This window comes from Rhea americana, unplaced genomic scaffold, assembly GCF_003343005.1.
Source record: "Rhea americana isolate MKP2758 unplaced genomic scaffold, rheAme1 scaffold_4, whole genome shotgun sequence".
Lineage (NCBI taxonomy): Eukaryota > Metazoa > Chordata > Aves > Rheiformes > Rheidae > Rhea > Rhea americana.
In genome coordinates, this window is record NW_028186534.1 from 3,349,427 (window position 1) to 3,363,484 (window position 14,058).

General features: G+C 46.3%; 1 protein-coding gene across 2 annotated transcripts; it reads left to right on the plus strand.

Moving 5' to 3' along the window:
* Positions 1-57: 57 nt before the first annotated feature.
* Positions 58-7,716, plus strand: MANBAL (mannosidase beta like). Of its 2 annotated transcripts, none has more exons than XM_085313958.1 (3): positions 58-139; positions 4,145-4,339; positions 7,134-7,716. In XM_085313958.1, exons 2-3 carry the CDS (start codon positions 4,190-4,192, stop codon positions 7,239-7,241), a joined length of 258 nt encoding a protein of 85 aa, XP_085170084.1. In that variant the 5' UTR covers positions 58-139; positions 4,145-4,189; the 3' UTR covers positions 7,242-7,716. The 2 variants fall into 2 exon arrangements, with proteins under 2 accessions (XP_085170084.1, XP_085170085.1); XM_085313959.1 differs by having other exon boundaries at positions 77-144.
* Positions 7,717-14,058: the final 6,342 nt, after the last annotated feature.

The window sequence follows — 14,058 nt, forward strand, 5'->3', positions numbered from 1 at the left end:
GGGCCGCCCGTAGCAACGCGCGGCCCGGGGCGGTTGCTAGGGGCGGGAGGGGGAAGCGCTTCCTGCCGGGCGGGAATCACTTCCGGGTGGCGCCGAGGCCTGCGCGGCGGAGCGGAGCGGAGCGGGGCGGTGCAGCGAGGTGAGGTGAGCGGCGGCGGCGGGTGCAGGCGGCGGCCGCAGTGCGGGCTGTAGGAGAGGCTGCGGGGCCCGAGGGCCGGCTGGGGCCGTGCGCTGCGGGTGCCAGCGAGGGGCGGCCGGGCGCTGGGGCTGCTGCCGGGCCGCTTCTGCGCGGCGGTTTCGGCGTGGCCGGGGCGGCGGCGGCGGCGCGGCGGGAGCCTCCTCGGCCGGTGCGGCGAGCCGTGCGCGGGAGGGCCGGGGGCGAGGTGTGCGCCGAGCCCCTCCGATCCCCGCGGCCGTCTGCGCTGCAGGCGAGAGCCGGGGCCGGCCGGCAGGAAGCAGCAGCGCGGAGCTGCCYTCCTGAGGAGGGGTGCGGAGCTCTTGGTGCCCCTGCCCCGAGGCTGCTGCGCAGCCGCCTCTCGTTGCGGCCCCCGGGCACGACTGCCGAGCCCGGCTGCCTGGCGCCGGCTCCGGGAGCCCCCGAGGAGCTCTTAGGCACTAACGGCCTCGCTTTCAGAAGTGATGAGCACACACAAAGCCAGCAGAAGCCGATGCAAGGTGCCTGGTTTCATCCAGACACCTCCTAGGTAGTCTCAGAAATCCAATACCGACATCTTTTTTTCCTCTTCCTTTGAGAGAAGCTTTAACGTTCTGCACCGATGCTTTTGCTCTTCGTCTCTATTGCAAGAGAAAGCTAATATTATAGTATCTAGAGTGCTCTTGGGACTTCATGCTGTAATAATTATTTGTATAGTGACAGGTCTTGAAAATGCCAGCTTGGAAACCCATGGCAGCAAAAAGAAGGTTTGATTCTGTCCTTGCTCTGTTTAGCTGGCTAGTTTATGGCCTTGATCCTGAAAACACGTGGCTGTTAATCATAGGGCCTGATCCTGCTCCCAGAGGGGTAATTACATCATCCTCCATTGGCATTGCTGAGCAAAAAACTGAGGCTGCAGCTGTGAGCAGCCTCTTGTTGACTTCATGATACAGCTCTGGCTTTGCTGCAGGAAAACATACTTTTGTGTGCAGTTGGCTAGTTTGCTGTAGAGCCTTAMCAGAGGAAAGACAGAAAAGCTTTACATAATTTAAATCAGTTCCTGTGTTGTGCTGACACTGTGGCTTACTCCACTGGTATGTTCCAGTGAGATGGCAAGGCTTGTAGGAAGAGGCGATACATGTTATTGGACCAGGTGATTACACCGGAGAGAGAAAAAACAGACACGTTTCCAGGTATATAAGCCCCATCTGGGTCTGAAGTTGGAGTTTCAGTCTTTAAAACTAAATACAGAAGTTAAGAATTATTACTTTGAGTGTAACCATATTAATAGGTTAGGGTGTCTGAGGGAAAAGGTGGTTGGTACCTGTGGAGAAGAAGGGATGTTTACAAAGGAAGAGATGGTGAAATTCTCGGCTTCTCTGAAACAGTCATAAATATCCTGCATGGAACAGCTGGATGAGCTGCAAGGCAAAATGTAATGAGGTAGTACTCTTGATGGAAAAACACATTTTTCATGTTTTATATTCACTGCAAAAAGTGATGTGGCAGACACTGAGCCCTAATTCTCCAGTGATCAGCCTTGGCCTTTTTAACTTGTTTAACCTTGGCCTACTGACTTGCGTAAGGTTGAACTCCCTTGAGTTTGCAGGTTTGGGGCTTTTGTTAACCACAGGAGTCTTTTTAAAGCGGGGAATTTTTTTGGCTAATATTAGCAAAAGTTAGTTTCAGCTCCACTGATACCAGCAAAACTAAGGGGCCTCATGTGAATTGCCTGCTAGCTACTGTGACTAACTGGAGCATGGTGTCAGTCAGGTCTTCTCTGAGCTTGTTTCATGCTGTGGCCCTTAATGTGGTAGTGGCAGCTGGTACCACCCTTCATGAGAGCTCGCGGTGCTTGTCACATCACTGGGGATTTTTTAGAAAATTACTGCTGCCCTGGGGAGAGGTGAAATAGGAAGAGGGAAAGGCAGGGCAATGTGCAGACTATGAGAATAGGGATTTTTTTTGTTTTGATTGCATATGCAGCAGTTCCTTTTTTTGATTTTGTGTGTTGGTATTTTAGGTTTATGAATCAAGAGTATCAATAGGAGAGTGTGCAGAGAAAACCCCAAGTGAGGAATGGAGCAGCGTCTGTTCCCCTCTCTTTGAGGAGAAGGGTGGGCAAGAATGAAGCTTTCAAAGGGCATCCTAGCAAATAAAGTCCASACAAAATACAACTCGGGGTGAAACTTAACCCTGGTTCTATTTCTTTCCTTAGAGTCTGCTGCCTTAGCAGCTTGGGGGAAGARGAGGGTAAAGATAAAAGCAGTATAGATGACTCACATTTATACGTACTTGCTTAATGCCGCTATATGTCCAGCRTAACCATTGGGACTTACTGAGCCTGAGTGGCCTAACATGTATCCTAGCTCAATAAACAGATCCAACTGCAGCCCTTGCCTATTGAATTTTAAGCAGAATTTGAAAAAAAAAAATCTCCTTTTGCTGAAGTACAGACCAGGAGGGGGCCTCTAGTGGTCACCGATTCCATCTCCTGAGTCAAAGGCAGGCTTAAATATACTCACACCCCATCCCAGGCAAATGTTCATCTGATCCGTTTTTCTGAATCGCCAGTAACAAGGCTTCTGCAGTCTCTCTGTCCCAGTGGCTAACTGTCCTTGCAGCTGGGATCTTTTTCCTGCCTTTTTAAAAGGTATGGTACCCAAGATAAGATCCTGTACTTCAGCTGAATTAACACAAAATAATTGTTATTTGTGGCTTATATATGCAACTCCTTTTAATATGTCACCAAATTATATTCACCTCTTGTGCAACAGCTTTGAGTTGTTGATTCATCCTCAAATTTATGAACTGTAGCTCTACTCRAATTCTGCTCCATTCACGCTTTACCATCTTTCTTGACTTGGTCATGTCTTCATATTGTAGAAGTTTACTGCTAGCTGGAAAAATAGAGATTTATTTGGAGAAAATTTTTGGGAGATAGATTACCACCCTTCAGCTGAAACATGCATACACTAAAGCTAGTTTGCAAGATTTTGCTGATGTGAGGGATAAAAGGGAAATGRATATATATAAATGAATAGTGTTGATTGGGTAGGTACACGCTGGAATCTTTTTTGTGAAGTTGATTGTGTCCATTGTATATAAGCAGCTGGATACATTTTCCCTATTAAAATAGACTTGCTCAGATACAGATCAGGATAACTGAGTAAAACTAATCAGAACTGAGTTCTGATGACATCTCATACTAAATGGATTTCCCTTGTGTGACTTTCTGTGGAGCACTCCAGCAATTCTGGCAGGAGAGTTCACCATTATTGTAGAAAGCTATTAGTCATTCATAGAGTGAATTGATGGCTCCATTAACAAAAGATGAAGGAAAGGATGTTTTTGTGGTTGAGAAACTAGCCTGGGACTCAGGAGATCGATGTTGAACTTTGCCACAGACTTACACATGACCATTGCAAGTCACATAGGGCTTAGTGTAACCAGCAGCTAAAGCCTGTGCTTAACTTTAGACACATAACTTATTCTCGTGTCTTCAGCAGATGTACTTTCTCTGTGGTTTGTTTAGATCAGTTCTAGAAGTCAGTTGGCTACAACATCTAAGATGAAGTTATGATCAGAGCTGAGGTATTCATGTTCTCCTATGACATAAAGCAAAAGTGAAAATGTGTAAATCGTGCAAGAGCAGCCTCAGGGATAAACATATTCTTGCTCATTGGGCTTTTCCCATATTGTTCTGCAGTCAGTACTTCTGTCATATTTTTTTTTGTCTTCCCTTTACCTACAAATGGGCTATTACAAGCATCTGAGGACTGTTTCCTTAGGCAGGTGGTAAAAGACAGTCATCTAAATAGAAAAATAGAATGCAGATTTCCTTTCTATCTTTGTTACTGATTCTGTAGACCGAGGGTATCTTAGAAAAAACAGTGTAAGTTAGTCTGTAATTTTTTCTTAATGGAAAGTAAACAGTGAAAAACATGACTCAATTGCTCCCTCCCCCTTCCTTTTCTTTTCTTCTCCTAGAATTTGGTGGTCTTGAGAACATTAGTGAAGAAAGGTGCTTACACTATGGCTGCTGAATTGGATTTCTCTCCACCTGAAATCCCAGAGCCCACRTTCATGGAGAACGTGCTACGCTACGGACTCTTCTTTGGAGCCATTTTCCAGCTTATCTGTGTGTTAGCCATAATCCTGCCAGTTTCGAAGTCCCATAAGACAGTAAGCAGCACTCTTTAATACTGATATTGATGGGCAGAATCATGGAAAACAGGATGGGAGGGAACTTGAAGTAGCTAATGGAGACACAGTGGTCTGGGATTAGTGATGGTTCCATAGTCCGTTCCCTTTCCTTCCTTTCAGCTTTCCCACCTCCAGCTGGCTTGTGTCTTGTGACTTAAYCTCAGATTAGAAAGGCAGGAGCAAATACCTGAGCCAACTTCTCTGAGTATCGGCCAGAAAGAATGGCCTGTGACCTGACGTACCGGCCAGGTGTGCTGAATGTGCATGCTGTTCCTGACTGCACACAGGAAAGCTCAGACTTTAATCCCAAACCCACGTTGTCATTGTACAGTTAATCCCCATTAATTGCTGGGCAGGGTGTCCCCTTTGTAGGAACTGCYTTTTGGGAAATGACTTGGGGCTCTAGTTTGTGTGTGATTCTTGGAAACAAGTTAYAGGTAAAATTCTAGTGTATTCTCATGTCAGTACTGAAAATCCCAGTCCTGACAGTAATCSTGTGTGGGCATGGGGAGGCCCCTTCGCTGCAGTGAGTACAAGAGAAAGTTAAAGTGAAAGGCTGAGGTGAGCTACACCATCTTCCATTTACTTTAAATGGAAAATTAACCCCATCTTTGGGTTGATCTGCATAAACCTGGCTTTTTTGTTAAAAGACAACTCCATGTGTTTCGTTAATTTGGGGGACAGATGCATCAGTGGTGGTGATCAGGCAGGAAGTTTAGTGATTTGATACAGATCTTGTCTGAATGCGTATGATATAAATTAGTATTTTCAGTTACAACTCAGCATGGAAAGTTTTGTTTAAAGGCTCTCTTTATTACAGTCTTTGCTCCATCTTGTGCAGAGGAAACCTAGAAATCTTCAGCAGTATAAGGAATGAATATTATGTATCAGAAGCTTRTAAGAGAGAAGACATGTCTAGCCTGGCTGGGGAAAGAAGTGCTTGAGGATTTGAGGATGAGGTACAGAATGAAGGAAAAAGACTTTTACAGGTGTTCTTAGCTCACTGTAGTATAGAGGGGTTAAAATATTACAACAGAGAGGACAGAGTAAGACATTCCTCTGTACCTCAGCCACCACAGTTCATGACTCAATTTCARTTTTGATGGTCAGTGAAGATGCATTGATGTGTTGGGGTGTTGATACTGCCCCAGCACAGGCACGTGCTCCCTCCTGCTAGTCATCCTGCTGCAGAAGCTGCTGCTTCTGGCGGAAGGATGAAGCGGGAAGCTGGAGTCCATGATATTCCAGCACTGAAAGTCTTGCGCTGTTACTCTGTCAGAGTCCATGGTTTCCTCCGATAAAATTACAGGAAGTACTGAATACTGATTCTTGAAAGCTGAAAAGAATGGCAGCTTAAGTTTGAAGTAGGAAGCTGAAGGCCAGGCCCCCAATTAAAATGGCAAACTTTATGGAACTGGTAGTGTTTAAAGCCATTCTTCAATGTCCTCATGCTATGCTTTTATTTATTTATTTATTTATTTTATTTTTTTATTCCTGCATATACTGTCCTCTTGATTTACTGTCCACACAACTGATTTACAAGACCATAAACAATGGCAGATATTYTTCCAGATCTTGGGAATGATGCTTGAGTCTGCGTAGGATGCTGAGGAGTTYCTCTGATTTGTGAGGCTTCAAGCTTTTAAGACTACCTTGGTTTGAACATTAGAAGGCAGCAGTGTGCGTTTTATGGTAGCGGTACACACTATACCCCTGAGCAATAGCTGTATGTTGCTCCATTTCTCCAGAGCTTGCCAGCTCCCTGTGCGTCAATTAGAGCCTTTAGAAAGCCAGCCAAGTCTCCTTCCTTGGAAAGCCACACAGATGTGCGTTGTAATAGCCCAGTAACTTGAGAGATGGTTGAACTGAGCTCCTTGATTAAAAGGATACTGTCAGATGCTCGCCGCCTCCTCCATTGTCTGGAGCGCTCTCTTGGAAGCTTGAAACTAGCACGTCTTCTCTGCCTTTTTTGTGTGTTCTTTTCCAGTTGGCACAATCTGACTGATAGAAACCAAGATGCTAAAGCAATATTTATACTCAAATGCATTCAATGAAAGGAGGCAATCTGCATGTGTGTGCTTTCTCAGATGAGACTGGCTCTGTTCCCTTGTGTTTTTGCAAGATAACTAGAGTTTATTTCCCATAGTTGAAATATTATCTGTCATCTTGCCTGAAGGAAACAAGCAGGATATCTAAGCATTCCTTGCTAATTCAGGTGAAGAGAGCTTTAACTCCTAAACCAAGGCCAGAATCCAGGAAAGAAGCTCCATACTTCATGCTCTTAGTACCATTTGGGGAATTATATTTTTTGCCTTGCAATCGATGAAGGTTATCATTTTACAGAAATTCCTACTAAATGTTTCTGTGCACACTGGTTACACAGTATCTTTCCCTTTTCCCAATCTGAATAGTTTTCATTTAGTATTGATTTTCTTCTTGCCTTTAAAGTTGTTTATTTTTTTCTCAAAAGCTTGTTTTAGAGACTTGAGCTTATAACAGCTTCTCTGGTGCACAGTGAATGGCTGCTTCTGTGCATAAACTCGTACTCATCAAAAAGCACATGTGGAAGAAGCAGAGATGGTGCTGCTCAAATCTCATTAAACATGGACTCTTTGATACAGATGTGCTCCAGAAMAGATACCCAGCACTTGCATGTAGACCTGTTGCTTGCTTCTTTTTGCTTACGCTCAAATTTTCGAGGAGTTTGAGAGGTAAACTGTGAGCAAATTGCTAAAATGTTACTGACTGACTATTTCTTAATTGATCCTTGTAGGACTCGGACAGTTTTGAGGCTAAGAGTTCAGAGACGGTGAAGAAGCCAAAGGCAGCTGCTCCACAGATGAGCAAGAAACCCAAGAAGGAGACCAAAAAGAAACGATAAAGGCCCTAACAGATGAGCCTAAAAAGACACAATATCACCTGTAACTCCAAGGAAGCTTGATTGACATCACAGGCAACTAACTATATTAAATGGGTTTCTGGCACTGCCATTCTTTACCTGTCAGGGGACAAGGGAGAGGAGCTTAAGAGTGGATGGGGAGGGCTTCTGCGCAGATTTCTTACAAGCAAAGAGGACTTCATCTATCCAGGACTTCAGTCGACATGATTAATGTTTCAGTCATCATCAAAGTGACTTATCGCATGTCTGATGGGTAGAAAGGCTTGTGGTCCTCTCTCTCCCATGCTGGCCAGGGTTGTATTAAAGTCCCTGTGGAAGGTGGAGTGTGGGTTTGCTATTGCTATTGTATTTTTGAAGGCAGAGGGATCAAATGGATCAAGGATACCACACTACACAGCTTTGTATTCATCTGTATTGTCGTCTTGTCTGAAATATATAGCTGCATTTTATGGCTTAATGATGATGGCTTTGTTATATTCTTTAGTTCTTTGAGTAATAACTCATCAGATTCCAGACTACTCAAGATGAAAGCCTTCACTTCCCCAGCATTGCTACCTCTTTCTTCTCATTCCCCACCCTATCTCTTCTCCTTTCTTCTTCCAGTTTTGAAAGTATGTATAAAAGATTTCAGGGATTTGGGACTGTGGTGGGGCCTGGAGTGAATACAGGAATTGGGGAACAAGTTGATTCAGAAAGTTACAGAATCTAATGCCAATAGTAATGAGGTATTCTTGGAAACTTGGGAAGACCAGGTACTGCACATTGGAGAAAAGMTGCTCTGAGATGTGAGTCTGAGTGTTGCATTTGCCTTGTATTAAACTTCCTAGCTGTGCTGCTGATTAATTCTTCTGTGAGCTAGCTGAGTCCTAACCACGGGCTCCATTTCAACATGGCTTAGGTTTACTGCATCTGCCAACTCCCTCCCAGCGTTACCTGGTATAGTACTGTGTCTCCTCTCATTGAATTCTTCCTGAAGGTAAATATAATCACAGCCTGAGGAAATGTAGTATTTTAAAAGCCAAGACAAGGTAAGCTGGCTGTGTASCATGACTACATGGCACAAGACACTATGTTCCCTCAGGCTCTGGCTCTCCAGGGCCAGGGACAAKCTAGTATTAGATTTGAATATGGCTAGACAGGATGGGAAACAGGTGATGAAATAGTATCTAGGGCAGCTCAAACTTCCTGATATCAGCTCACATCTTGGTTTGTTTGAACACGGATGAGTCAATGGGAGGAGAACCTGCTGTTTTAGGCRCACCCAGGGTTCAGAGGAGCTTTGAAGGGTTTCCTCTGTCAGGAGCTGCAAGTCTCCAATCAGTTTTGCATACATTGGCTCCCACCCRCAGTTTACAAATGCCATGTGAACCCAGATAGAGCAACAGTGTTGCAGGAGCAAGGGATGTCCAGAGTTGTGCTGCATGTGTTCTCCAACAAAGCCAAACGCGCATTTACAGGAGCCTCTCATTGCTTCCCTGCCCCAGGTTCACTGTTCTCTGATTAGAATGCTGACACCAAGTTTGTACCGCTTAAAATCCAGTGTAGCGAGTACTGCTTTAAATGCAGCCTTTATTCTTTTCAGCTACATAAAGGTAATCCTAGCAGTACAGAACAAAATATGAAAGATAGAAGCACTGTAAGGTTACTCTGTGTTCTGAGTGCAAAGAAACATTATAAAAAGTTCCCACACAAATAACAAAGAACAATACTGTTCTGAGTTCCCCTTTAGGAGCCATGTTCCTTTCTGCAATCTGCAGGGGAAAGAAAAGCTTTGCTGCTCTCCTGGATAGGTACTGTGGATCATTTGTTCCATTTTATTAAATGTGGATAGTTGGTCACATAGTTGTTTCATCTGACAACTCTGGCTTTCTACAGGTGACCTCAAGCTGGGTTTTAACGCTTTGTTCTAACAGAACTGCAAATATTGAAAGTGGCATACATATTACCTAAAATGCTTCCATGGCCAACAACTAGTTAGTGAAAAGCACTGTACGGTTGTTACCCTGAAATGGCAGGCTACTACATCAGCATTGTGTTATAGCTGTGTAGAGGCTTATTTACTCATTGTTAAATAGAAATTATGGCTATTGGGGTGTGTTTTTGTTGGGAGGTGGGGTTTGAGATAAATCTGTCTAACAGCTTGATATCTACTTCAGTGCTCTTACTAGCTGAGCTTATAGCATCTCTTTAGAGATTATCAGTATCCCATGTATTTTATTTTGTCTTGAAATATGTAATAAATACAACCAGAACCTCTTCATTAAAAAAAAAAAAAAAATCTCTTTTTAAAATTATGCTGCCTCTTTCTATGCATTCATTGTGAAACCTGCCAGAACTGGAGAACATAGGAATAGGCATGAATAACCTTATTCATAAAAATGATCCATTAAGAGAAAGCCTTTCAGATCCCTTAATCTGTGAGAAATTGGTTAATTAACACTGTCAGGCATGTGCATATTTGTGTTTGACTCAGAAGTAGCAAACTATCTCCCCGYACACCTTCGCCTTCCTGGAAGGAGGAAATGGTGCTGTGACTAAATTAATTCACCTCCCATGAGAGATTTTGGCTCCAAGACCCCCTGGGAAGATAGTAATACTAAAGGCAGTATTTGTTAGTAATACTAGCAGGGGATTAGATGGCGGTTCAGTAGACGGATAAAAAGGACTTTCTGTAGCCCCTTGGTGTGTGAGTAGCTCATGTTTACGTGGCTGGAGCGTGAAGCTGTCTGATGACTGTTCTTCAGCTAGGAAAAGGCTAAGTGGGCACTTGGTTCCCTCAGCAGAAAACCAAGAGGAGAGAAGGACTTGTGTGGTACCTCCTTTAATTCCCAAGTACTGTTCTGGAAGCTGTCTTGTAATTAACAACCCAAAGGGAGCTGCAGACCTCATTAAGTTGTATTTTTTTGAAGGGAAGGGTTTCAAAGGTCTGCCCCCAGATCAGGTTGGTCTGGGATCCCAAACCCAGAAGCTGGGCTGGGAGCTGGGTTTCTTCTGCTGATGTACAGTAGGGAGTTCCTTTCTCTGAACAGCCCAAACCTCTGCTCTGAAGAAACATAGCTGAGTTGTGATTTCTGGGGGTTGGTTCTGGTCGTATTTAAGCAGATCTCGCTCTGGGGCTGCGCTGCTCTCTAGCTGCGGCTGTCGCCCTCCCCTCGAGCTGCGTCTGGGGCTCACAATGCCTCCTTGTGCTCCTCCAGTGCAAGCAGCACAGTCCCTGGAGACGGGCTAATAAGTAGCTCGTGACTGGAGTTCCCTGTTTGGAAGATTAAATCCCTGTTAATCTCGTTCAGACCTARTTTACTTTCATTCTCATACGCACACTTCTGTGCCTCAGAGGGAGACTGGTGAGGTTCCCTGCTGACGGGACCTGAACAGCCCGAGGCCTTCTTTGAAGAGGAGTGATGTTTGCACATTGGCCCCCAAGTTGAGTCTATGGGCTGAAGTTATTTCCCAGTCTGTCGTGAAGAATGTGAAAATATTCCTGCAGTGCCTGGAATTCAGGCAGGGTCAAGGCTGGAGGTGATACGATACTCAAGAAGAAAATAAGGAACTTGTAGGAGGGGAAGATCTGGTTAGTATTCACCTTTCCCGAGGCACAGCTGAACTGTTCCCCCATGTGTGTTTGTGAATTTTTGGACAGCCTGGACTGAGACGCCCCAAGGGCAGGGGTGCTGGGCTTCTCTCTGCAGAGAGTCTCAAACACTGATACTTCTTTCAGGCAGAAGTTAGACTGTTTGAAGCCTGTAGTCCGGGGCTCGTTTGTGGCCGAGATGGCAGAGATCAAGATGACTGTATTGATTTAGCTATTTGTATGCTAAACTTACGAGGTATCAGAGACTGAATACAGTAAGGTGACGGGGCACTAAGTGCAGGGTGCTGGACTAAGGGCCTGGCTGCTTGTTTAGTGATGAAAGACTGCCAGATTTGGCACTGGGGAAGGATCTGACCCTCCTCTCCCACATCAAAACAGGATAATTTGGTGGAGTTTGGGTTTTTTTCCTCTCTTGCAAGAGATATGAATGCTAATCAATGTTTGCTTTAGCATTTCATCTTAAATTGCCAATTACTGCAGCCCCAAGGTCCTACTCTTCTCCTGTGGTACCAGCAGTTTGTGGCATTTGATCAGTTGTTCCAGGTTTGTGGGGGTGTTTGTGGCTTTTTGGTATGTGAGCTGGTGCACAGCAGCTAGTCAAAAAGTCTCYTGCTCAGAGCTGACAACTGCAGGGCAATGAATTCAGCTTCCTGCCTTTTCCTTGAAGTTTAGCGATCTTCCTGTGTTCCATGTTGGTCTTCCAAAACTTGGCCTGTCACCTGAATTCGCTCCCGTGGCCCCTCTTGCTGTTTCCACTCTGTAGACTGATGTCTGTTGCAGTTCTTCTGTCCTTACAGCCCAATTTTAACTGCCAGTGACAGACTGAGTATTGCCTGGTTTGGCAAAGACTGATCTAGAGAAAGAACACGTGGAGAAAGCAGCCCAGGGTGAAGAAAGGGGTTGCTTTATAATCAGCCCCTTCAGCATGTTTCTCTCACCAGATAATTTTTTCAGCCAGCAGACTTAGCTGCTCGAGAAAGTCAGCTCTCTGCCTTGGGAACCTCCGGTCCACCAGAAAGCAGCAGCAGGCACATTTTCCTGCCCTTGAGCCGCAAGGAGTTAAAACCATTAAATATTAAGCTTCCAAGCTGTTGTGATAAGGAGTGCTACGGTACTGTGCACGCTTCATACGACCTGCTCAGATCCCGTTCTTGGCCAGCGCACACAGATTTGTGTTGTGCAATCCCAAACCTATTGCACTGTTCACTTCCCTCCTCTGAGCTTTCCTGGTTTCATTTAGTCCCCAAAAGCCTCTGTGTGGCTTTGATGCTGTTYGGATTCTGCTTGCAGGAGGTGGGAACAGCCGCACGCCAGACGGCCACAGCCCCTCCGAGGACCAGTGTGGGTGGTGGGGGCGGAGAGGCTGCCAGGTTCCTCCACGGCCTGAGTCCAGCCTTTCTCCCACGCTCATAAAAACACTCGTGTCTGAGATGCGACCAACCAGCCCTGAGAGAAGGAGCCTATTTCCAATCCTACTGCTTCTCTGCTTTACAGTCCCTGATAGCTTGTTCCCGGTAGATACAAGGCCGGGTAGATACAAGACCCAGTAGATACAAGACCCGCTTTAGGTCTCATTTACTTTGCTCCCTCTTAAAAATATCTGTTGCCTGGCTGGCGTCCCTTGTAGTGCTTGAASATCTGGGCTCCCAAAAGGGGGATCTGTACCACGTTTTATCAGGGTCCTATTTACATGCTAAATGCAGCATTTTTGATTTGTAAAACTGCACGCTGGATCCTGATTTTGTTTCTTGCCTAAATCTCCAATGTGCTGCCCCTGTAAGTGTTAAGTACAAACAGCTCCAGTTCATAACYGGGGCCTCAGGAGGCATCAGGACTGGCCTGCGATTTCTTAGGTTTTGTCCAAGCTGTGGCTTCAGCCCAGGTGTCCTCAGCTCCAAAGCCARTTCCTGTTGCCTTCCCTGTGGCTGCTGCTTCTGTAACACCCCTTCTGAGCTTATAAATTAATCTCAGCAACAGCCAAAGTCCAGAGTACGGCGCGCGCTGCGGGCTGGGTGAGCCGCCTTGGGGCAGCGGCTCTCCCGGGGCGCGAGCGCGGCTGAGTCGGGCCCCGGCCCGTCCTGCCGTTCTTGTGCCTCGGCTGTAGCCGCGCAGGCAGGGAGCTGTGCTGCAGCCGGGCGCTCGTTAGCTCACGTCCCGCCTGCCTTCAGAGGGCTTGTCCTGTAAATCAGCTCCCGCTGGGTGGGTTCGCGCTGTGAAACGACCGGACCGTGGCTGTTGGGCACATGAAGTTCCTCGAGGCTGCGGTGTCTGCGGAGCCGGGACTTAGGATGCTACAGCAGCTTCTTTAGGTGGCTGCAGCGGACATCTGAGCGTCCCTGGGATGAAGGGAATTGCTGGGGGAGGGGGGCTGTTTCTGAGAGAAGGGGCGAAGCAGCAAATATTTCTGTCCCTACTTCCCCCCCCCCCCCCCGTTATTTAGTTCAGTTTAAATTGAACGTGGATCCAAACATCATATGGTTTAAATTTCAGAGATTCAGACTTCAGCCTCCCTAGCCCAGCCCTTGCTCAAAGGACCAGCACTGAACGATGGGGGGCCACCCTTGCGTCTGCTGGAGCTCCTTTTGGCGCTGCTGTGACCGCGAGCGGCCGTGCGCGCGGGGGAGCAGCGCCCGCGGGACCTCTCCGCGGTCTGAGGAACGCCGCAGCACCGTCCGCTCTGCACACGCGCACCCGTACGCGCCGGGGAAGGTCGAGTTGATGCGGCTACGAGACCTTTGAACTAGCCAGTGACCCGTCTCCTCGGGAGGAATCCCCAGCTGCTCTGTTAGCAAAGCAGCCGGAAAGAAGGYTGTAAATCTCGTCCGTACAAATTTCCGTGGGCTTTTCTGAACTGCTCTTTTCTGTTGTCACTAARACTGGCCAAAAAGCACAATTTCCACCACTGGGAAATACTAATGTTTTGTGTGTGGCTTTTCTCCTAAACTGAGGCAAAAAGTAAAAAGTGTAGAATTCTTGTCTGAATGATCTCCTCCAAAATATATAATTCTGATCCTATCAGAAGGTTACATTTTATCAGTTATAAAGCCGACATGATATGCTGTATTGAATGTGTAGGCAATTTCCTTCCACAGCCGTTGATGAACTCCGGGTCTTCTCCCCAAACATTTCCACTGAGTCAGTGTTTTCCAGCAKCCCATTCCCCTAAGGAGTTTTGCACCGGCGCTAGCTGACCCGCGCAGYGCCAGA